This window comes from Citrus sinensis, chromosome 3 (genome assembly GCF_022201045.2).
Source record: "Citrus sinensis cultivar Valencia sweet orange chromosome 3, DVS_A1.0, whole genome shotgun sequence".
Taxonomy (NCBI): domain Eukaryota; kingdom Viridiplantae; phylum Streptophyta; class Magnoliopsida; order Sapindales; family Rutaceae; genus Citrus; species Citrus sinensis.
Genome location: NC_068558.1, coordinates 37,337,579 through 37,362,370, shown reverse-complemented (window position 1 = coordinate 37,362,370; position 24,792 = coordinate 37,337,579). Strand labels below are relative to the sequence as shown.

At 33.7% G+C, this 24,792-nt stretch overlaps 4 protein-coding genes across 8 annotated transcripts; 2 read left to right on the top strand and 2 right to left on the bottom strand.

Annotated features, from left to right (window-relative positions):
- The first annotated feature begins 10,090 nt into the window (after positions 1-10,090).
- LOC102625452 (probable fructokinase-4) lies at positions 10,091-13,092 on the top strand. The gene is made up of 4 exons (XM_006478656.4): positions 10,091-10,590; positions 11,477-11,809; positions 12,513-12,629; positions 12,727-13,092. The coding sequence occupies exons 1-4, from the start codon at positions 10,180-10,182 to the stop codon at positions 12,853-12,855; spliced, it is 990 nt and encodes a 329-aa protein (XP_006478719.2). The 5' UTR covers positions 10,091-10,179; the 3' UTR covers positions 12,856-13,092.
- A 169-nt stretch (positions 13,093-13,261) lies between these two features.
- LOC102625729 (uncharacterized) lies at positions 13,262-18,236 on the bottom strand. Of its 4 annotated transcripts, none has more exons than XM_015530523.3 (8): positions 17,844-18,236; positions 17,083-17,192; positions 16,485-16,634; positions 16,152-16,387; positions 15,657-15,767; positions 15,136-15,180; positions 13,611-13,734; positions 13,262-13,499 (listed from the first exon to the last, which is right to left on the bottom strand). In XM_015530523.3, the coding sequence occupies exons 1-8, from the start codon at positions 17,929-17,931 to the stop codon at positions 13,488-13,490; spliced, it is 876 nt and encodes a 291-aa protein (XP_015386009.2). In that variant the 5' UTR covers positions 17,932-18,236; the 3' UTR covers positions 13,262-13,487. The 4 variants fall into 4 exon arrangements, with proteins under 4 accessions (XP_015386009.2, XP_015386010.2, XP_006478720.2 ...); XM_015530524.3 differs by having other exon boundaries at positions 13,262-13,493; positions 17,844-18,235; XM_006478657.4 differs by having other exon boundaries at positions 13,262-13,734; positions 17,844-18,229.
- Positions 18,237-18,662: 426 nt separating this feature from the next.
- LOC102626203 (uncharacterized) lies at positions 18,663-23,169 on the top strand. 2 transcript variants are annotated; one of them, XM_006478659.4, is made up of 6 exons: positions 18,663-18,830; positions 19,893-19,977; positions 20,618-20,796; positions 21,407-21,505; positions 21,603-21,754; positions 22,638-23,169. In XM_006478659.4, exons 3-6 carry the CDS (start codon positions 20,620-20,622, stop codon positions 23,023-23,025), a joined length of 816 nt encoding a protein of 271 aa, XP_006478722.1. In that variant the 5' UTR covers positions 18,663-18,830; positions 19,893-19,977; positions 20,618-20,619; the 3' UTR covers positions 23,026-23,169. The 2 variants fall into 2 exon arrangements, with proteins under 2 accessions (XP_006478722.1, XP_006478723.1); XM_006478660.4 differs by lacking the exon at positions 19,893-19,977 and having other exon boundaries at positions 18,664-18,830.
- A 362-nt stretch (positions 23,170-23,531) lies between these two features.
- On the bottom strand, positions 23,532-24,761 carry LOC102617686 (leucine-rich repeat receptor-like protein kinase PEPR1). Its single transcript, XM_006478711.4, has one exon. It carries the CDS (start codon positions 24,759-24,761, stop codon positions 23,532-23,534), a length of 1,230 nt encoding a protein of 409 aa, XP_006478774.2.
- Between the last annotated feature and the right edge of the window lie 31 nt (positions 24,762-24,792).

Genomic DNA, 24,792 nt, shown 5'->3' with positions numbered 1-24,792 from the left:
AAATAAGAGCCCCTTGCAATAGCAGTTAAAGTACTTCAGCTTTTGGAATGAAAACATTATTTTCGTATACCAACAAGAAGATCAAAACAAATTCAATGTAATTGCAAAGTTTGAAATAGAGATAATTGGACCAAAATAAATATTCTTAGAAAAACTTGACCCTTTTATAACTAGGCCACTATTTTTATTATCATGAGCAGTTAAAATCATTCTTCAGTTTCTAGCTATGTGCATTGAGAGATAAGTTGAGGAACAACAAGCCTGGTGACCAGAATTTTGAAGATACAAAGAGACTGGGTTGAAAGATTATAAATAGCATCAGCAATATGCTCCTTGCCAAACAAATACACAACTGGATAACCAAGAAGCCACGTGAAGCATATCAAATCCCAGTGTTTTTGCACCACGGTATGATAGCAACATCTAATACTAGTTTATAAAATTTCTGAAACAAATTGAGTAGTTAGTTCTTTGTATTACAATAAGAAGCTGCTAATGCATGTGCATGATAGACAAATTTCTTGCGAGGAAGATCCAGAATACAAGAATGCAGCAAACTTGTCACAACTCAAATGGGACAATTCTGCTTATGAATGACCTCTTAGACAGTCCATGCTCTGATCTCAGAAACTTGTCACAACTCAAGCAACTCTAATATAGTCCAAGTATCCAACAGGTACAAGTATAAAGGATTCCCTCTCTGATTGGAGTTTGTCTCTCCAATGGACAACTTTCAAAGTGTTTTCTGTTTATTTTCAAACATATCCTGAGAATTACAAGTGAAAGTCATTAACTCCTTAATATGGACGAGAATGAAAAAGAAAAGCATTCACACAAATTGTTAGAACAGACCGGAGGTGGCCAGATGAGCGATGAAATTTTCTGGGAAACTTTTAGTTTCTCAATTTAACTATCAGAATATGGCCAGTGGAAACTTGCCCCGATTAGTCGTGTCAATATTGATTTTTTTTTTTTTTTTTTTTGGGTTCCAAGAACTCCCCTCATTAGTGCTCTGTTTAGACTGGCTTTTCTTGCTCACAATTTAAACAGTAATAGAACAAAGGAGAGTAATCAATAATACCAAAGAATTACAGTCCTTATTTTGGGGAATTTAATGGACTAGTCCCCAAAAAAAAATGATTGAAAAAGGAAAAGCACAGCCCAACAAGAGTCCCAGCACAAATTTCTATTTCATTTCTTGCCAACTTTAGTCCCCATCACCCAAGTAATTAACAGAAAGGTTGTGACCTGCCGACTGATGTGGCACAATTGACGTTAATTTGCAAGATAATTCCAAAATGCGTCAATATAGAATTGGTTAAAACTCTAATTGAGAAATGCAAGATTTAGCAATATGTCATAGCTCTAATATGATGAAGGATCACGGAAAAGACAGGAGTGGCAAAAAAAGAAAGTGGAGGTATTAGGATTTAGGAATGCTTTGATTGATTTTTCCCTTTTTTCCCCCTTGATCTCTGCCTTGGTTGGCAAGCCAATGCATCCATGTACAAAATGCAATGAAAGGATTATCCCTTAAAATTGAAAATGAAATTCCCTTTTAGTTTTATCTTTCATTTTTCTCCCAATTCCTGCACTGCTAATGCCTAGCTCTATTTTAAGCATTCTGGTGTAATTATCTTTCATTTTCTTTTGATGTGTAGTATGGTTTACTTGGTGAACGTTGGAATCGATATAGGAGCAGTTTTGCTCTAAATTTAAGTTTGCATTTCCTTTGCAGGGGCTGGAAAAATCAAAACATGAGCAGTCACTGGAGTCTGTTGGGCGCTTTACTGCCATGACGGAGAAAGAATTGGAGCTCTATTCCAGGAACATAGCACTTAATGGTGAAAAGCGTAGAATCCACCTATGATTCTTTTTCTCCAGGTGCCACATGAGGCAGAAAGTGATTCCACCGATCAATCACTATCCGAACTTGGGGATGATATTGAAGATGAGGGCTTATCCGCAAGCGAATCAGATTCTCAAGACGGCAGCTTATCTGATTTTAACTCTTAAGGAAAGCCAAGTAAGCTCTCATAGAATGCGATCGCTCTCCTTTACGATGTCAGGATCATCATCGATATCAAATAAGGTTATATGATTCTAATGATAAAAAAAATTTCACAGAGACGAAATAGAGACGTCAAAATTTAATTCAAAAACTCGTTTTACTTTGCCTAGTAGGCCTCGTTTGCTCTACCTAAATTTTTTTATGTGGCACTATTTTTGTATTCTAATATTTACTAATGTAGTATTATCGTAAATAGCCAATTGTCGTCATGTGATATATCTGTTCATCGTCTGCATATATGATAGGCAGAAATTATCCATCTCTCTATCCTAAACCAGACAAGCATTCATGTAATAGGGTTACCACCAATTACATGAATGATGATTTGAATCAAACAAACTGTGTATTTTTTTTTTTTTCCTTTTTGATAAGAATTTTGTCTGCCTAATAATTAAGTTTTATGTAGTTAATTATTTTTTCTTTTTTCAAAAGTATTTTATTTTAATTTTATTCCTGTTTCTTTTCTTTAAAAGTTTGCACGTGGCAGCCTCACAGGTATGCTTGTTGTATTCTCTTTTGAATATATTTTATTTATCTAAGAATTTATCCTTTCCACCGCACTTTTTTAATCACATAAATGGATTTTTTTTTAAAAAAAAAGAGGATAGTATAATCTTTATTGAATTATATAATGTAGCACAAGTTGACATGAGTTGATATTCTGAAAATGATGGAGATAATTGTGAATCGTTGAAGAGAAAATGAACCTAAAGTTGCCCGTTTTATTTTATATTGAGAATTATAATATCCAGTATACATTTTGGGAAGCAACATTTGACTATTTGGGTGCTTGTAGGAATTTATACCCATTTTTCCCCTCTAATTTGCAAATAAGGAATTAATGTAAGAATGAAATAAAAAAGATTATCTATCTTATAACAAATTCTCCTAAATTATCCACTAGAGTGATTATGGACCTAATTTTTTTATGTACTTATTGCTATTGAGTTGGCATTTAACTATGAAGGTCTTGTCATGTGATGCATTCTTTTCTTTTTAACATATTATTGCATCTTATAACAATATAAGTGCATAAATATGAAAAAAAAAATCGAACATACAATCAAAAACTTGAGAAATATAACATAAATTTTTAAAAAATGTATAATACACAAAACTTATATTTCAATAAGATATAGTATTATTCTAATTTCTGATCCTTAAAGATGGAGTCTGGTGTGGTGGGGGGGAAGGCGTGTCACATGCCTCATGTATTTTAGATATGATAATCAAATATCTTTATGGTAAAAGAATTGGATAATATTGTCTTCCTAAGGCTGAGGAGATATGGTGGGTCAAATTTATTAATTACAATTCTAATAGAAATATAAATTATGAAGATTTTCTCGTGCATCTCTTTTCGTGAATGCATTGACTTTAATGAAGCTTCAGTTCCGGAAGTGTATTTGCAAAAGTGAATAGCTTGGCATCAAATCAATCAAAGGCAGGCAAAGGGTTTCCTTCTTTGGATCATATGAGCTTCAAAATGTCAAACGAACTTAGGAGGAAGTGTTTATTCGGAAGTGCTTATTCGGAAGTGCTTTCCATATCGTCATCCAAACTCACCAAGTGCTTGCTAAAGACAAAGCTTTGAATCTTTGAGGGTACGTGAGGCACTAAGCTCTGGAAAATTATGACCACTTAGAGAGTCTTGTCACACGTAATCTATATTTAAACATCTCGACATCTTATCGATCAAATTTTGTGAAAACGAGATATTAATTTTTATTTCAGTAAAATAATCTAAGGAATGATCTGACTCAGTGACTCTACTCACTTTTATTTTCTTTTATTATTATATTACAAAGTATATTTTGTTGAAAACGTTTACTGAGATCGCCCCTATTATTAAGAAAAAAAAAAAAAGATAAATTTTATTCTTGTAACACACTTAAGGAGACTTAAACTCTCAATCTCATTATTTAGATGAGGAGGTCCCAACGCTATTGAAATGATTAAGATATTGTTTAGTATCAAGTTGCATGCTCTTATTTACGATTGAAAATGAAATACTGGGGATAATTTGGTTATTTTTAAAGCAGTTAGGTTTCAGATATATAAAGAGGGAGGATTCTCTAAAATTGGGCGGAAATACGTAGAAGCTAGTATGGGTAATTGACTCCACTCAATTTTTATATTATTTTTAAAAAATTTGTTTAAGTGGGAGTAAATTTATGAAAAAAAAGGTATTGGAATCAATTTTATAAATTATTAATTTGTATTGTTAATGAAATAAGTGTCTATATCAAGCCCTATCTCTAGATCTCTAAATTTGATTTTCGGTGGCTACAAAATCTGTAATTAGTTTCTGTTGGACCAAAAATAAAATAAGTCTAATAAGGCCTAAATAAATTTAATCTCAATACGGTCCATTTAATAAATTTTCTCTCAATTAATCCCACGAAGTGGCGGACAAACCACCTAGAATGATCTTCCTAAGTAATAAGCCTTCAAAGCCCAAAAGATGTTGATATTATAGGCTCTTATCCTAGGACAAACCTCCTAAGTTTGAAGGCTCATATGATCCTAAGGTCTTAGTAAAAATAACCTAAGGATAAAATATTTCTTCCTTTAATCCGTAGACAAGTTTGTATATCCATGTGTCAATCAACATGGGTACTAAAAGACAAGTGTTGCCAAATGTCACAAGAACAATGACATTTGTCATCAAAATAACTAGGACTCAAGTCAAATCAGTTTGGCCGATGAATATGTCTTTCATTCTCACTAAAAGGTAAGAAGAAAGAGACTCAAAAGTAAAAAGGGCTAACTTTCTCCCTCTAATATTTCTCTTTCTAAATTTATATTTTCAAAAGTCCAGTGACTGATTTGACCGTCGGAGAGTTTACGCCGGCAAAGCCGACCCTCTTATATTTTTCTCGTGTTTATAGAGTATCATTAGATAAGGACATTCTGATTGCCTAAAGAAGTAAACTCATAATAGGATATATAAATACCCATTAAGATCAACCAAAATGATAAACTCACTATCATCAAATCCAATAAAGGGAACCCAAGTCCTAAGGGGGTCGTCCTCAGTCGAAATTTCTACATCATAAGTTGGGACAAAATTTGTATCAATAGTTTCTAATAAAACAAAATACAGTAAATGAATAATACACATATAAAATTGGGATAAAGTTTCATATACGAAGTAACGTGATATTGGAAAAATTCATGACATTAATAGAGACTAATATACCATAAGAATATTCCCGTCATAATTAAAAAACAAGATAAATTAATTAAAGGAAAAAAAAGACACTAACACTCTCGTGATATGGTGAAATGGTTACAAAAACTCTATATTTTTAAAAATAGTCACATACACCCCTTTTGGAACACGTAAATTCTCTTTCTAGACAAACCATGGGGGTCTATATGAATGTGTAATTATTTCTAAATATAAAAATGGGTTTATATTTCTAAAAAATAGTTCGTATAATTATTTTTAAACATATAAATGGATGCATGTTATCTTAAAAAATAACATATGTGAATGTTTATCAAACTAAAGGAGAATTGGTGTCATTTTCCCTTAATTAAAATAAAATTCTATCTTTTATACAAAAGGAACTCGTTCGCTTCCCTCAAACATATGTCATCAAACATTTGTCCTCAGATATAAGGTTAATATATGGGGTGTCAAATTAGATGTAGTTGTTTTGAACCATAGTTTCTTTAATAAGTAAACTGTCTTCATTATTTAATAAGTAAATTGTCTTCATATACTATCCTTATTTTACTTCAAAAACTAAAGTAGCAAAGATTTTGTCTCCACCAAATTGGCATTTACGTAGGACTTTTTTCTTTTTTTTTTTCAAAATGTTGAAACATGTTTCTATTTCTATATTTTGTTGTCTTTTGGAGCATGGCTATTGTCGTCTCCGATTTCAAACAAATCCATCATTTTCTTTTACTGTTTTTCTAGGTAATAACTTGGAAGAAAAAAAAAATGGAAAATGAAGTTCGTATTTTTTTTTTCAATATTACAAATAAATTCCTTAAAAACAAAGTTCCAAATAGATTTGATTTGCATCAGAATAAATCAATTGAAACTACTTTAAAAAAAAAAAAGGGTTTCTTGCAAGCACATGGGATCTGCCGATCTGGCAAGTTGCGGTGCGAGTTTGCAAAACAAAATGCACTAAACACGACATATAATAATTACAAATAAAAAAAAGGTGTTTGGAAAAAAAAAAATAATGCACATGTTGTAGAAGAGAGTCATGATCAACTCATCAAATACGACAACTAATATTTGACTCACTGCCCACATTCAGAAATTTAGTTAATAAATAAATACAAAAGTAAACTCAATCAGAAAGCATAGCTGCAACCAATCGGAAAGCAATGACTTATCAAATTTAGAAAGAGATTTTATATGGTTTATATATACAAAAAAATATATCCTGTAATGTAATTTACATGCTGTTTGTAATATGCAGTTTAAAATTTTTAATATAGCTCAATAATTGGGCTCATCTTAACAATAAATTTTTAAAAATAAAAATAACTCATTTAAAGTTTAGAAAAAAAAATTATAAATAAAATTCCAAATGAATTTGGTGTGGAGAGAGTGTTGTGTAGTGGTAGGGACTTGGGACTTGGGACTTTGGGACTAGGGGAATTTCTTTATAAATTTCATTCTCGGTTCTGAGTTGTGACAACAAAAAGACTGTCTGCTGAGAAATTTCTGATAAAAAATAATAATTGATCTTCACCAACTGCTGTAATGTGCACAACAAGCAAGTGGCCAGCCACTTGAATGGTTTTATAATTTTTATTTTCAACGTAACATAACAAGAAAATAAAAATTAAACTTATAAAAACTATGGGTGACGGACGGTGACCCACCATTTTCATCAACTCAGACTTTGTCTAAAAATGTGGGTTTTTATATCATCTGTGGTTGTGGGATCAAAATCAACCCACTGAAAAACAATTTTTTTTTTTTTGAGAGAAACTGATTGGGTAATCGTAAAATGTTAAATTTGAACCTAAATTATCTGAATAGATAGATGAAATTGAAGATGTTGAATGTATGATAAAATGTTAAGGTTTGAGTTTGAGTCTAATAAAAATTACGATTAAGGTATTAAAAAAAAAAGAGTAACAATTGGATAGGGGTAACTTACTCTGCAGGGATAATTTTAAAAAATAACAATGAATACAGAAGTTATGTCTTCCATTCATATATATATATATATATATTAAGGATTTTAAAGTGCAGGAAAGTTTTAAAACCGCACGGCTTTAAAGGCTTAAAACTGTAACTTTGTCTTTAAAATTTCGAACTTGAATATTTTTGTATATATATATATATATAAATTTGCCCATGATGTATTTTTATGATTAAATAACTTTTTTCCATAATTTTGTTATCAACATTATACAAAATGTCTTTCTTAATAGACTAGGATTAGGGCCATTGGATTTTTAATTTCAAGTTATTGAGTTGTTTAAATAATTTTAAAGGTCTTTGTATTCCGTGATAAAATTTATAAATTCTACTAAGTGTTTATAATTTTTTTAATAAAAAAATTATGATAATTCTGAAGATTCCAAGAGAGTCTTAGAATGAATTTTTAAAATTAGAAAAATGTCTCAACAAAATATTAGGGCTTTTCAAGTTCGATTAGACATTTAATTGGATGAATTTTTGGATGAATTTGTTTTATCCAAAATCAAAATCAATTTCTAGATAGTCCTGCTAATTTGATAGATAGACTTGAATAAATCACTTGATAAAGGTGTTCTGAACTAATCCAAAATGCAAGAATATGATCCAAATCCAATTGAATCTTTCACATAAGATAACAAGTTTAATGGAATAAGAAACCTCAAGAATCAGAAGTTTAATTAATAGAGGATTGCGGATACCATTCTAATCCTTTTGAACGGATTCACTTTCTTTCTTTGAAGTAAATTTAACTAAAAGAGATTATCTCTAAAGGAAAATAGGATTTTTGTTTTTTAATTTATTACTCCATACATTGATTTTCCTATAAGGGGTTATCCTAATCTAGCAATCTTTCTAGCTCGTAAAGAAAAAAGAAAATTGTTAGTTTATCGACTTAATGATGAAGATTCTGTCTAAAAATAAATAACATTTACAATCATTATTATTAATTTCTTTCACTATTTTAAAAATAAAATTAATAGATAAAAAAGGGAAAAAATAATTATTTTAAACGTTTATTTGATAAATAATTAATAACATATTGTATGAATGACTAACAAAACATTCGAGACATGAGACCAACAAGTTGAGTGCATTGTTTTCGACTATGTTAAAGACTCTGTTTTTTTATTTATTTTCAACATTTGAATTGTATTTATCTGTCATTGCGTTTGATCAAGGTAGGTTCCAGTAAATTTCTGTCAAAATTAAAAATTAAAAATTAAAGAAAAAAGAAAAAGAAAAAGTCACGGATGAGTAGAACATTCTAGAATACAAGTTGGATTTTGTCATGGGAGTGGGCGATTTTGTGTTGTTAATTTATTAATTAATTAAACACCGACTAATGTTAAAAAAAAATAAATTAAAATAAAGAAAAACCACGGTAAGATTAGACAGTATTTGATTATTAAATTTGTTTTTTTTTTTTTAATAAAAAGAAGAAGATGAATGTGTCGTATTATATTATTTGTTCAATAAATGACAGCCATTGCCCATTGGGCAACGTGATTCTCTCTATTCACGAGCTACGTAAACTTGTAACCCATCCCCTCACTTCCAACATGCTTTCTTCAAATATTTTTGGATTATTTAACTTCATTAATTCCAATTTTTTTTGGGTATATTTTTTTAGATAAAATTATTAATCTTCGTTATTCTTTATTAATAAATTTGTTAAATGAATAATAAATTTATGAATTTTCTTTTGTTTCATTAATATAATAAACATCATATCAAGCCACTTCAAATTATTCAGTGTGCATTGTGAAGGAGACCGAAAGTTTTTAAAATAGATCCAATCTATTACGAATCGGATTTTCAATCGTAAATATTAATTCAAAAGAAACTCATAAAGCTATACTCTGTAAGTAGTTAAACTTAGGGACGATAATGGGGAGAGAAGGAGAGGGGACCTATATTTTCATACTCAATCTCAATGTTCTGCATATGTCTTTGTTCCTTTCATGCCCCCATTAGAATTGCTTGAGGAGAGGAAATGAAATCCATGATTCTCGAATAATTGATACATTTTTAATTTCTAAACTTAATTTAATCATATTAAAAAAATTTAAATAAAAGTAAAATTTGATAATATATCTTACATTAACATTAATCCATTACAAAAGTTATACTATAAAATATAAATCATCATAATCATTATTTTAGTCAATTTTCATAATTTTATAATAAAAAAATTACTTTAATGTTAATAATGAAATAAATAAAATAGATATAGGTACTTAAATTATTACTCTTAATAAAAGCTCTTACCTCTTACTCCTCTGTTTGTGGATTGTGCTTTGAGTTGTAGTTAAATCTAAATTACATTAAAATTTTTATCTTAATTAATATTTATGTTGTTTGAATAAATATTATTTTACAATTTCAATTTGATTATTTATTTTTTAATAATTTTAAAATAAAATAAAAAATAAAAAGATGAAGATTTCACCTCATTCCCTCCATTCCTACATTAAGAAATTAAATATAAAATCATTTCCTATCCTTTTCACGTCTGAAAGTCTCCTAAGTCCCTACTTAAACTTAAATCTAAAATGAGAAACAAAATTATAAGAATAAATAAATAATAAATATTGCATGGACCCACAAATAAATATCTAAAACAAATTATTATCCAAACCAATTGCAATTACAATCGAAGATAAGAAAAGAAATTCCGGAAGGAAAAAGATCTCCAATTAATGTCACTTACCCATAAATTACGCTTACTCTTTTTTTTTTTTTTTAATTATTTTAATTTATAATTATTAATTAAATTTAATCCAATTTCTAACGACACCCACCAACTCCTCTCTATAAATACCCCTTCCCACGTACTTCTTAATCTCTCTCTCCCTCTATTGATATTATTTCTCTTCATAAACTCTCTCTCTATTCAATACACAACGTTTCGATTTTTGTACAAATGGCTACAAACGGCGCCGTTTCATCCTCCTCAAGCCTGATCGTGTCCTTCGGCGAGATGCTCATAGACTTCGTCCCGACGGTCTCCGGCGTCTCCCTCGCCGAGGCCCCTGGATTCCTCAAGGCCCCCGGCGGCGCCCCCGCCAACGTCGCCATAGCTGTAGCTCGCCTCGGAGGCAAGGCAGCCTTCGTCGGCAAGCTCGGCGACGACGAGTTCGGTCACATGCTCGCTGGGATCTTGAAGGAGAACGGAGTCAGCGCTGACGGCATCAACTTTGACCAGGGTGCCAGAACTGCCCTTGCATTCGTGACCCTGCGGGCTGACGGCGAGCGCGAGTTCATGTTTTACAGAAACCCCAGCGCTGATATGCTCTTGAGACCCGACGAGCTTAATCTTGAGCTGATCAGATCTGTACGTTAATTTTTTTTTTAATTTCGTTTTTACTTTTGTATCCTTTTTCATGAATCTCACGCGCGGTCTGCGGGATCTTGCCACTTACCGGGACAGCGGGTCCCACTTACTCCCCTTTTCACTCCCAATTTCTCTCGCTAGATTTTTTCATTCGAGTCCGAGCCAAACAAAAAAAAATTAAAATAAAAAATATTGACTTTTGGATTTTTGCAACGGCGGCGCTAAATCACCGGCCGGCCCGTTGGTTGATGGAGTCACAGGCAATGACTTAAATCTTTAGACACATCTTAAGTAATTTTCTGTTGATCCAGCTTATATCATCGCAGACGGGTCCCACTTGAGGCGTGAATCATGACATCAAGCGGCCCTTGTTGAATTTCTAAATAGAAAAGCTGACTGTGATCATTATTCTTTTTTGGGATGATGAGTATAGCGGCTTAGGTGTTTAACGTCACGTGCTCTCACGTGCGCCAGAGTCGAAAAATTAAAAATCTCGACACGTCAGACTTATTAGATGTGGGACCCCGCATGCGTTCGGCACTCAGATCTAATCGTGTAGTTTTTACCCACCACCTGGATTCCATTATTATACCGTGGACCCTTCCTACGGATTTCTTTTTAATTGTTGTCTCTTTCCCACGCGCCCACCATTTATTTACATTTCCGAAATTAATTATTAATGTCCCAAAAAATATTAGTTAATTCGATATGGTTAAAACACTCATGAAATATTTGTGTTCAGTGCCATTATTGTCTTTAATAGTAGCTACTTTTTGACTAAAATCCTCACGCGCCTTGCATTCACATTTCACACGTTTTTTAATTTTATTTTTGGATTTTACTTGTGTTTATTGTTTATCTTAATTTTAGTTTGGTCTGCGTGCAGGCCAAAGTTTTCCACTATGGATCAATAAGCCTGATAGTGGAGCCATGCCGATCAGCTCACTTAGAGGCAATGAAAGCAGCCAAGGAAGCAGGAGCCCTGCTCTCATACGACCCCAACCTCCGGCTACCGTTGTGGCCCTCGCCGGAGGAGGCGCGTGAGCAGATAATGAGCATCTGGGACAAGGCAGAGGTAATCAAAGTCAGTGATGTGGAGCTTGAATTCCTCACCGGGAGTGACAAGATTGATGATGAATCAGCATTGTCGCTCTGGCACCCCAACTTGAAACTCCTTTTGGTCACCCTTGGTGAGCATGGCTGTAGATACTACACTAAGGTAAAAAAAATATATATATAGAAATCTTGCCAGCTAAGCTGAATTCAATTTCTTTATTTAGTTGGATTGTTAGTTGAATAGACGAAGGTTGCTTAAATTTTAGACTTTTAGCAGTAAACAGTTGGTATGGTGGTAGGTGTGATTTGTGTTGATAAATTGTGTTGATAAAAATGGAGTAGGCCCACTTGCACCCAGCTGGGTATTCAGTTGTGAATTTATAATTTTGTGGGCTGTTTTTAAGTTGCAAGTATTAGAAAATTTTAATTCTCGAAAAAAAAAAGTCTAGTGAGGTGATGGGGAAATTTGAAGTTTTGGTTAAAAGTGTTTATTGGTTGAAGAGCCATTAGCAATAGGTGATGCTGTCTCTTGGCTTGATGTTAAAGGACAAGGCCTGTTGTTGTTATTCAAGTTTTTTTTTTTTCCTTGGAACCGAATCTGCTTGTGTAAGTGAGGAGCCCCCACCCTCCAACTTGAAGTTTGGTGAAATATTTTATTTTTATTTTAATAATATTAAGGGTAGGTTGGTAGAATTTTAACCCCACCTTTAAGTTTTAATAATCCCATCGCATATGTTTCATCTGTAGGTTCACTTAACATTAGCATGTTAAATTCTAATAATCAAACAGTATTATTACCTGTTAGTATGGAGGGGGAAACTGTAACCTAATTATTCTTCATGTTTTTTTTTTCCTGAAAATTGTAGAGTTTCAAAGGAGCAGTGGATGCTTTTCATGTGAACACAGTAGATACAACCGGCGCCGGTGATGCATTTGTTGGTGCTCTTTTAGGGAAGCTTGTTGATGACCAATCTGTTCTTGAGGTAACTTGTTCTCATAATTATTATAACAATTGCTATTTATTAATCTTGATTTTAATTTTAAGGTTATTTATCTACTATTGATTTTTTTTTTCTCCAGGATGAAACAAGGTTGCGGGAGATATTGAAATTTGCAAATGCCTGTGGAGCCATCACTACCACCAAGAAGGGAGCAATTCCAGCTCTACCCACAGAGTCTGAAGCTCTCAACTTACTCAAAGGAGCATAATAATAAACAAAATTATTAGTTCCAAATTTTTTTTTTTGTTTGTATTTTGAATTTTCTTTTTGTTTCTGCGGAAGTTGCTTTGAATTCAATGAAAAGAAGGGGGTTTCTTCTGTATTATTATTATTTTTCAATATTTGGGTTACTTGTTTTTCCCTATTTGTAATGATCGAAGACTTGAGCTTTGAACTTTGAAGGCTGCTGCTCTGCTTTAGCGAATAAAACTATCGTTTCTCGTGATTGCCATCTCATCAAATCAAAAGGGCTTGCAGCCATCATTTAAGGAGCAGCCTTAGTTTTCTTAGCTCATTTGCCATAAAAGGAGGACTCAAGTGGGAAAAATGATGTTTTAGAGGGACCAAACTGCCATTCCTCTCATGAACTAAAGTGTTTGATTGAAACATGAAAGTTGTCCATTAAAAATGAAACTTGAAACCTTTTTAATAACAAGCTTCAAAAATGAAAACGTACTTTAAGCATTAAACAGCCTTGTTGTTTCAAATTTATAGTCCGTTCATCCCTTTGTGATCGAGTGGGGACTGGGGGGATCTCTTTCTGCCCTTTTACATGAAAAAGTAAAAGATGAAATGACTCCGTTTTCTTGCATGCAAATGCCAAATGGCGTACGGTCAAAATCATTGCTGTTCCTAGCAGCAATCCAAAGAAATGATTTTTCTTTCTGCTTAAGCGCCTTTTTGAACCATATCTTTGAAGTGGTTTAACTATAATGCAATTGCTTGTGGAAAGCATTCACTTACCTCCATCTGCAGTGTCCTCCAAGTTGGCTTGCATTTTGCCCACTTTGATTGCATTTTAGCCAGAAACATCTCTGCCCATGGTTCATTGCTTCCCTCCATGCTCAGTTCATAAGGCACCGAGAAACTACAAAACAATTTTCACATGGAAACAGATATCAACATGTGGTAAATAGATAATAATATCTCAAAACCAGTTAAGCAAATAAATCATCCCCTTAGTCGTTAACAATATTTTGCTTCTGATAATATCCCCACTTTCTCTTAAGGTAATTAAAGTAGTTTTATATAAATGTGGTCCAGAAGCATGTGCCTCTTCCATATCTGACAAACAACATTGATAACCAAGTGCATGTCACCATAGATTCTTCTGAATGGCATGTCAATGAAGAATACTATAACTATCAACTAAAACAACAAACACAATGAGAATCATATTAAGATCAGTGGTATAACATATTCAGTCCATTTCCATTGTAGTATTGCACAAGTGGATCCCTTAAAACCTTCTATCTAAAATATTTCCCCCAACACCTCCACACTTCACCTTGGAGGCACCAACAGTGTGGTGCCTTCAGACATTCATCTTGATGCACTAAGGCAAGACTTGTATGTCATTACATCTATTAAAAATAGGTAAACCATTAAGAAAGACAGTGCACCAAACAAATCAAATTGAAGAAAATTGATGCCTCATAACCCACAAGATAATCGAGATGAGGCAAGGAGGTTATCTGACATCATCAGATGGCATATACTTTAAAAATTCAGCACAACTGGAATCATATTTGGCATATTTGACGGAAATACTTCCAGCTTGAGATTGACCTGATTAGGGAATTGTACCCTTCTGCAGCTCTCAAGTTGCACTAATAAGTTGTACTGATGACAATGTGCCACATCATGGTGCATATCGAAATTCCATCATTTTGCTAAAGTCAGCAAGTATACATCTTAATGCCAAAATATGCCCCAACCATGTTATAATAACTAGACAATATGAAGGGAGCTTTAAGTGTTTTTATATACGAAAGGCGCACTTGCATTAACAACCACACCAATGATCTTCGTAGACTAATTTTGTCTTACCTGCTTATTTTTTATAATCTCAATGTAGAAATAAACTATTAATCTATCTACATATGTTTGTCCTGAAACACAATCATTGACCTCTCTTAAAAAATTTGACAAAGTACTAAACTGAGGACTACTACAGGATCCTACAATCTTGGTAGCCAAAAAATTATGAGATATAACATCCCAAGTATGTGACCCAAAGGTTTTGAACCCCTACCTCTTTTAAAACCAAAGGTCCTAATAACTCACTCCAAGGGTCATATCCTTATCTTAAAAAAAAAAAAAATTTAAAAACAAAAGAACCTAGGATGTGATATAATCATTATCACATCCTCCCAATTTCACAATTTGTAACTATTTCACCTCAAAATGCACATTTCTTGGGACTCAGAGGCCATCATATCTTGTTTAGACTAAACTCTACCACTAAAATTATAATAATAAATATTACCTCATTAGTTCTTCTGGCATAGATCCTTTACTGAAGGGACCATTCCTGAAAAGTTCAAACTTTGACATCAGTCAATTATTAGTTTTAGACTCAAGGAAGATCATAAGCTACTTCTTGTCAAATATTTGATGAAATAAACTTTTAAGGAAATGTTTGACGAGGAAACTGTCATCTGTTTGTCACTAATGTAAAATTGAGCAACAATTGACTGGTAAATCTAACAATTTTCTATTGATCAATTTCCTAAGCACATCTATGAAACTTGATTTCCTTTCTTTCAAGGGGGAAGATTGAAAATAAGAGTTGAAAACATTCTTTTTGTATACCAACGAGAAGATCAAAATAAATTCAATGCAATTGCAAAGTTTGTTCGAAATAGAGATAATTGGACCAAAATAAATATTCTTAGAAAAGCTTGAGCCTTTTATAACTAGGCCACTATTTTTATTATCATGAGCAGTTAGAGTCATTCTTCAGTTTCTAGCTATGTGCATTGAGAGATAAGTTGAGGAACAACAAACCTGGTGACCAAAATTTTGAAGATACGAAGAGACTGGGTTGAAAGATTATAAATAGCATCAGCAATATGCTCCTTGTCAAACAAATACACAACTGGATAACCAAGAAGCCATCTGAAGCATATCAAATCCCAGTGTTATTGCACCACGGTATGATAGCAACATCTAACACTAGTTTATTAAATTTCTGAAACAAATTGAGTAGTTAGTTCTTTGTATTACAATAAGCAGCTGCTAATGCATGATGCATGATAGACAAATTTCTTGAGAGGAAGATCCAGAATACAAGAATGCAGCAAACTGCATTTTTAATTTAAGTCGGGTTTCCAGAAGACTTCTCAAACGGGACAATTCTGCTTATGAATGACCTCTTAGACAGTCCATGCTCTGATCTCAGAAACTTGTCACAACTCAAGCAACTCTAATATAGTCCAAGTATCCAACAGGTACATATAAAGGATTCTCTCAACATTGTATTTCCAAGTTTACAGAAATTACCCATTCAAAGTTGGAATAGTGACCTGACTGTCGCAAATGCAGCTACTGAGGTCAACAACTTCAGTAGATTGAGGAGAGATTGTAATGTTAGAAGATGTGGCTTCAATGGTGTGATCTGTCCTGTTAGGTAACCTAATTTCATCGGTCATTCCATTGAGTGGAAAAACTAATGAAAACAATTTCTGAACTGATATTAGTTGCATCCCTACTGAGCTTTTTTCTTTCAGTGTTATCATCTGGTAAAGGAATGAAATTGTATTCAGTAAAGAGGAGAAAAGAGTATATTCAAAGGGTGGCAAAAAAAAGGAATTTAAACCTATAGGGGGCAGCAACCTTTGGTGGATCCTGCTCTAGGTCCACGAAGTGCAGTTCAGCTTCTGAGCTCAAGCTTGAGCTAACATATTCGGCAAGTCCTTTAACATGTATCAAATATATCATATCTTCTATAACCATTACTCTTAGATGCTCAAAAGAGGGTGATTCCTGGATAAACAATAAATATTGAAATCTTGATAGACAATAAGCTCTTAATAAACAGAAGAAAAGTTAAAGATAAAATGATGCTGTATTATTTACAAGTATAACCACAATATTAACATCTAACCATCCAATAAGAAACGGATAGCTATGCTTAGATGTTTTAGGGTAATGCATGTCTACAGAGAACAGGTATAAGAAAACACCATGACTGTGTAAGATAACAACATATACTTATCAAGAGATAACTGACATAAAATTTGATGACCTATATAATTACATAACAAACAGTGAGCATCCCACAATACAACCATGTTGACTTTATCTATTTACAGAGAGTGTACACAGTGAGCATCCCGCTTTCACAGAACAGATCAACCCATCTAACACTAACACAATGTCAATATATCACATTTCTCATAAACTTATCCAGTGAGTAAGCCAGGAGTCAAACCTTTTGACAGCGCTTAAGAAGTTCACATAAGTGCTCTTGCAGTTCAGGCATCTTTCCACCATAGTCTACCATTATGACTGGCCTCATCCCTGTGCATAATGCTAGAATATCTGCCAAAAGTTCCAACAATTCAAGTTCACTATAAAGTGAATACAATTCAATATAATAATATTAATGAACATGCACATATCCATATGACCTCAGTATGAGTGAACGTAACAATCATAGTCTGTAACCTCAGAAGTGATGCAAAAAGCAATGAAGTTCCTAAACCTTGCACCGAAACCTATCAGGTTAATGCAGTAATGCAGCCAAAAGAACGTTGCACCAATCGTTTCTGGCCAACGCAAAAACACAAGGCAGTTATAAAGTAAATTATGAAGAACCTAAATTTCTTTACAATCATTTTGTTTTCTAACACTTGATGCCATTGAGCAGAACAGAAATTCAGGATGCAAGCATAAAAGATAAAGCATTCAACAACTTCAAGAATTTCTTTCCTCTCTCCTTCACTTTCTCATCTACCAAACAACAGCAGGGAAAATAAAAGAAATTCCCATGAGTTCACAACTACAATAAAAGCAAAAAACGCAGAAAGTAAACAAAATTCCAAATTTTGAAGGTGACCCAGAAAACTAAATTACAGTGGAAATAAATTCAGATACTAAACAAAATGAAAGAATCAGTAAATTATAAGATGTAGTGGGACGACAGATCATGAAAATAATAATAATAATAAAAAGAGGGAAAATAAAGATGACCAATCTCCAGTCGAAGCTTAGAGGAGGATTTGAGTCGCCATTTGATATGAGAAAGAGAGCTCTCCAACGCCTTCAGTGTTTCCTCCATTTACATTAAAATTGAGTGTCAGCAGCTAAAAATCAACTTCACTAAAGATAGCTCGAAGGACCAAAAAATTATCATGTTATTATTATTTTTTATCAACTTTGTGAAGTTTAATAATATGCCTAATTATTTTAATCACCAATCCTATTCTTATTATAAAAAAATAAAATTTTACAATAAATAATAGATTTAAAATCTATTTTTCTTTTTATATAAAAATTTTACAGACATAGATAATTAGAAATCAAATGATAATATCAAACCATGTCAAGACCCAAAGACTCAATTCTATTGAATTTATCTTAATTTAACCTCTCTCTCTATTCTCCAAATCTTCTCCCTCAACAATGGCACAAAAAATGTACTTTCTACCTATTTTGACTAAGGATCAGTTGTTAAAACTTAAAAGGTTGCAAGTAATATTTACTAATTCACTGAATTTGTAAGTAAATCATTGAGTATAAAAGTTTGGTAAAAGCTTTTATTTATTCAAATGACATTACAATTATAAGACCCTTTGATTACACATAATCTCTCGTTATTAGTTATTAAGATAACAAGACATCAATATTCATAATTTGAGTTATTTTCTACCCAAAAAAAAAAAATCAATAATCATGGATTGTTAATTTGTAATTGGTTTTTCTTAAAAAGAAAAAAAAATTGGTGATTGGTCAAGTGATGCAAAGAAATTTCATGTGCGGCTGCACGCGAGATGCACGTGACACTCACTCTTCGCTTTTTAACTTCTTGATTCTTTACTTCTTCTTCAGCGTTCTCTCCCTTTATCGCCGTTACATCTCGTTCCAGTTTTCAGAGTTTACACATCCAAGCGGTCGAGCTCCGATCAAACGTCGCCGGAAAACCCACCAGTCTCCGATATTCTGCGGCCAAACTATCCGGTAATTAGCTTTTCATATTGAAGGTCCTTTCTCAGATCCAAATCAATTTCTCCTTGCAAATATATATTCTTGATCTGTTTTTGATATTGGTTAATAGTGAATATGTGGATTCAAACATGATTCTGAGACTGTACAGTTAAATGGGTTTTTGGGAATTAAGTTTCAGTGATCAGAATCTGAAAATTGTTGTGTTTTGAGCTTTCACGGCTGATTTGTGAAGTAGGGTTTTGTTCTTGTGGCTTGTAGAGGCCTAAAGTTTGCATCTTATTTCTTGGGGAATTGAGAGTGGATTTCTTTTTTGGCAGGTTATGCATTTTTATAATTGAAATGTCGATCATGAGAAGAAGTTGAATTGAGTGATATTAATGTTAATGTAACTGTTGAATGTCTTAGGAGACCTACTGAAGTTTAGGATTTGGTTTTTTCTTGAGAATGCTCGACAATGACAACTTCTTGTTAGAGATGGATTTGGATTCTTGACAATGACAACTTCTTGTTAGATATGAGATGCCATTTGGTAATCGTAGCTGGTTTACGATTTTTCGTATGTGTTTGCATATCAGTTTCTTTGTACAATTTATGCTTGTTTTTGTATTTTGAATTCATTGACACCAAAGTATATACAATTTGGTATTTTTTGAATTTACTTCCAAGAAACTAGCCCTATATTTTCTTAGTGATTTTGCTTTGCTTTTTCTTTTTTGATTTCGGGTAACTGTAGTTTGTTACACCTTCTGCTTCAATAGTGAAATGTTATCATTATTGAGCAGACACTTGTGTCTAGTTGTTTCCTACGAAAGGGTATTCTGGACCTTTTGCTTCTGTTGAGTTCTTAATGCATGTTGAACACAGAAGTGTCTTCAGCAGTCTAATTTGAATAATAGAAATTGTTGTTTACGGTTTTTGGTAGAAGCTGTAGTGATGAAAGTTCAATAGAGGAGTCAGGTACTGTAAGTTCTTTTAGGGATTTGAATTTTCTTTTGATTTGATCCCTTTCTTATTCTTCTTATTCAAATCACAAGTTAATGATTCTTTCCTCTTTGTTGGTCCTAAATGATGCAGGAGCTAGGGCTTCTAGAGGAAGAGAAAGTTCAGTATAGGATATTGTAGGAGCACTGTGCAGGTTTATGTAACTAAGGCTGTTCAAGTGAGTTTAGGTTTTGTTTTCATTTTTCGAATGCTATAGATGTACATATAGGATTAGGATTGCTGTTATGAGTCAAGAATAATGTCTATTAGAGTTTTGAGATTTTGAATCTATATAGGTACAACTGTTCAAGTTATAAAGACTTACAATGATGCTTATTCTTGCTAATAAAAAATAACAAATTATGGCGTTCCCCACATTTTCCTAGGGATTATGATTTGAGAAGAGTTGTTGAGATTTTAAGGGACTGGTGCATTTTACTGCCATTTTCTGACTCATGGACTATAGGGAATGTCCTTTCTTAGTTATGTGATTTCTATGCCAACTTCTGAGATCACTTTACATTTTTCTTTTATGAATAAAGAAAAAGTGTGCTCTCAATCTAGCACCCAATAATATGCTATCTTTGGGAATGATTAAAAAAAAAAATGAGAGAGAGAGAGAGAGAGAATATGTCTAATCACGTGGTAATTGTTACTGATGAATGTATTGGCCATGCAAGACTGCAACAATAATAAAATCATTTGAGGTTAACCAATATGGGAATGAGAATCTGTTGCTAAGAGATGTAGAAACTTAGGGAGATGATGAGTTTAGACTCTTCTCAAAGCTTGTTCTGACTGTTATTTTCTGATTACAGAAATGTATAGCAATATGGGAACACAGCCTGGGCCTGGGATGCCCAGACCAGCTGCGGATGCCCAGCCCAATCCGTTCGGGAATGCATTTTACGGTGCTGGTTCAGGACTGATCCGAGGTGGACTGGGTGCATACGGAGAAAAGATATTGGGATCTAGCTCTGAGTATGTGCAAAGCAATGTAAGCGGCATGCCAAGACTATTACTGAAACACTTTTCTGGCCAAAGCTATGAAAAATAAATGTTTCATTACAAGTGTCATTTTGCCCATGCACATACACAATATGTTCACACAGTTAACTAGAATGTTGTTTTTGATGGTCCTCACTGCATTCTTAACTGCTAGTTCTTTTGGAAAGTTTTCATTCGTAAGGAAAGACTACAGTTTGAACTGGTTTAATTGTGGTCTGACGTCCTGATATATGAGTATACATGCTATAATTACCTAAAAAAAAATAAAATTGAATTTTGTAATGGAAAAAGTTTAAAATGTCTTAAAATGAAACAACAACCGAGACAAACCAAAAGTTTAAAATGTCTTAAACTGAAACAATGGCTGAGACAAACTAGTAAAACATCAACACATATTGTAGTGATCTTTGATATATATTGTGCAAGTACATTGGTTTGTGTCATTTTTATGAAATTTGCTAATACCATCATAGGAACGCCTTCTGAAGATTTAAATCCCGATGCTTCCTTAAATTTTTAGTTCTACCATGCAGAATCGTTTTCCTTGAAGTATGATTTAAATGTTTTTGTCTATGATTGATATTATCTTTTTAATGCAGATAAGTAGGTATTTTTCTGATCCTCAGTATTATTTCCAAGTGAATGACCAATATGTGAGGAACAAATTGAAGGTTGTTCTCTTTCCATTCCTTCACAGGGTAAGCACTAATTCTTTACATCTGCTTTGTATAGTTTCTTTCCCCTCATTCTATGGGAAGTAATAGTTTTTTGTTTTTTCTTTTGCCCAAATATTAGGGCCATTGGACACGAATAACTGAGCCAGTGGGTGGTAGGCTTTCTTATAAACCTCCAATATATGATATAAATGCACCAGATTTGTACATTCCATTTATGGCATTTGGCACCTATGTCGTCCTTGCTGGCTTCACATTGGGTCTTCAAGGAAAGTGAGTGTTATCAAATCTTTCAATATTATGCTGCTTCTCATTTATCTTTTGGAATTTGAGGGTCTCCTAACTAGATTTGTCTAGTAATGAACACTTTTCTTTTCTTCACTCCAAAGATTTAACTGTGGCACTCCTTGGTTCCAGCTCCTAATGATGGTGTTATACAATTAGTAAAAGGAGCAAGATGTAACTGTTATTTGCTTGCATGTGTAGCAATGAATTTTTCATTTTTGGTTCCTATTTACTTCTATTGTTGTGGCATTGAACATAATGATGAGTCGTATAAAAAGATAATAAAAACTAAACTATGATGTGAGAAGAGTACTACTTAATAACTGGAAAAGTCATAAGCACCTAATGTTGTTGGTGACAGCAATTATGGTGGTGGCAGTGGAAGCATAGTTAGTAGCAAAACTGGTTTAGAGACTTATTACCACTGCGTTTCTTATTTATTTTTAATGCTTAAAAGGCCTTTTTCATCCTCTTCAATTAGCTTAGTTGGAAAGTACAATGTGTTTCCAAGTTGCTGGTAGTTTTGTCTAAAGTTTTCAGTCTTGTTTTGTATTGGTTTTATTTGGTTTTTGGCTTTGCCTTTTTAACTTGTGGCTTAAAACACTCCATCATTGGATTACATAACATCAATGGATGAGAGTCTGTGTGAAAATTCTAAGTAAACTTTTTATAGACATAACTCATATGCTTGTGGCTTATAGGCAAGTGAAAGAGTATGAGTTGAGGTCTCACTGTAAACATAAATTGCTTTTTCAAATGGTGTCCGAAAAAATTGTCCCAGTTAAATGACTTCCTTTTTAGTTGTTGTGGTTAGCTCTTGTACTTAATATTGTGGTACATTTCCTGCAACAATTTTCATTTTTCCTCCCAGGTTTACTCCAGAAGCTCTAAACTGGCTTTTCATCAAGGGATTGTTTGGATGGTTTATGCAATTCATGCTGCTGAAGGTCACTTTACTTTCATTGGGTAGTGGGGAGGCACCGTTGCTGGATGTTGTGGCATATGCTGGGTATACTTTTACCGGACTTTGTCTAGCAGTCCTTGGGAGGATTGTGTTCAGTTACTCTTACTATTTTTTGATCCTTTGGATGTGTATGTGCATGGGTGTCTTCTTGGTGAAAACAATGAAGAGAGTCCTATTCGCAGAGATGAGGACACACGATTCAAGCAGACATCACTATCTCTTGATCTTTATTGCTTTTGCCCAACTACCGCTTTTCTTATGGCTTGGCAACATTACTGTTAATTGGCTTTTCTAAACTGCCTGCTTTTTTTGTTGTAGCAAGAAACAATTCTGTCTATAGCTGATTTTTAGAATGTTACAGGCATTTTGGCTCCTACTTTATTATCTGGTTGTTATATTTCATTCATTATATTCATATGCTGACTTCCATTTGCTTCCAGATTTTAACAATTACAAAATTTTCTATAAATGATTTTTTTTGTTGGTGAAGAATATTGGTGGAAAATGTGATTTTAAGTTCGAAATGAGAGTCTTTGAATAGATTCTCTTCATTGGAAATGTATTGGTGAAAAAGATGCTCAGGAAATCAACCAAAGAAAGCAAATGATACATAATTTTATTTTCTATTTATTGATCACAAGAGTCGTAATTCTATATTCCTAGTTTTGAGGGGTAAGATTCAGTTAAGGAAATAGTCTTCACTAGAAATTAATAGTATTTCCCAGAAATGAATTGACCTAGGACGGTTTGCAAGTATACTCTAAAATTATTTAAAATCTGCTTCTGAATGTATAATATTTCTCACTCTCTATCATTCTGTCCTACACATTCTGAAGCTGGCCTTTGCCCTCCATGGCACAATCGAATGGTTTCGGGACAGCTTAGGCAATTTTTTGCCAAACTTCCTCGAATCCTCGTTATGCTACTAGAGAACTCTGGTGGAAGATTTCCCCATAGAAAGTTGTGATCTAAGAACAAACTTCTCCAGGAGCTTCCCAATTTTGCTCCATACTCTTTGGGAATATGACCAGATAACTGATTACGAGCAAGGTTAACAGAGGTCAGATTCCGAAGGCTCACCAAGTTGATCGGCAAGTGACCCCGCAACAGGTTGCCTTGTACATCAAGCTCCTGAAGATGTGTGTCTCCAGATAATGTGGTCATCTCTATAGCAGTCAAGCGGTTGACTGAAACGTCGATGCTAACCACCTGTGGCAAGGTAAGTACCTCATGACTAATGGCACCAGTAAACCTGTTGGAACTCAAATCCAATGACTTAAGGTTCACAAGATTCCTTAGAGAAGAGAGATGTCCTGACAGTAAATTATGGCTCAGAGACAGAGTTCTCAGGCTTGTGGGAAATTTGGGCAAGTTTCCATAAAGCTGATTGCTGTCAAGGTCTAGTGTGTGGAGTTGCCAAGCTCCAGTAAGGCTAGGAATCTTGCCTGAGAATGCATTATGTGACAACCTTAGGGCGGTCAAGCTTCTTAGTCCACTAAGTTGGGCAGGAATTATGCCTGAAAGGCTGTTGTGTGACAGGTCTAAAGTCTGAAGCTTTTTGAGTCTGGTAATTCCTACAGGGATATTGCCAGTGAAGAAATTGCCTGGAAGGTAAAGTGTAGTAAGCTTTCTTAGGTCGGTGATGGTATCTGGTATTGGCCCTCGGAAGTTATTTCGGCTTAGATCGAGGGTGGTGAGCTCTGTTAGGTTTCCGATTGATGGTGTTAGAAACCCATCATATCCGCTGCTGTCAAGATAAATTGCTGTTATTCTACTTGTTGAATTGTCTGAAGGAATCGAGCATAAGATTCCCAGAAACTGTCCTCCGGAACTTTCACATGGATCCAACTTGAAGTCCCAGCTGTCGAGGAAGGAAGATCTTGGAATAGTGTTAGGATCGATGGAACGTTTGAGCAGCCGAAGAACTTGAGTATCTGTAGCTAGAGTTGCCGAGTGGACAATGGTCGGAACCAGAGCTGCAAACGCTATTAATATGATACAATGGAAACACGAATGAAAGATGGAATGCATGTCTATAGAGATTGTCAATTTCTGGGAAGTT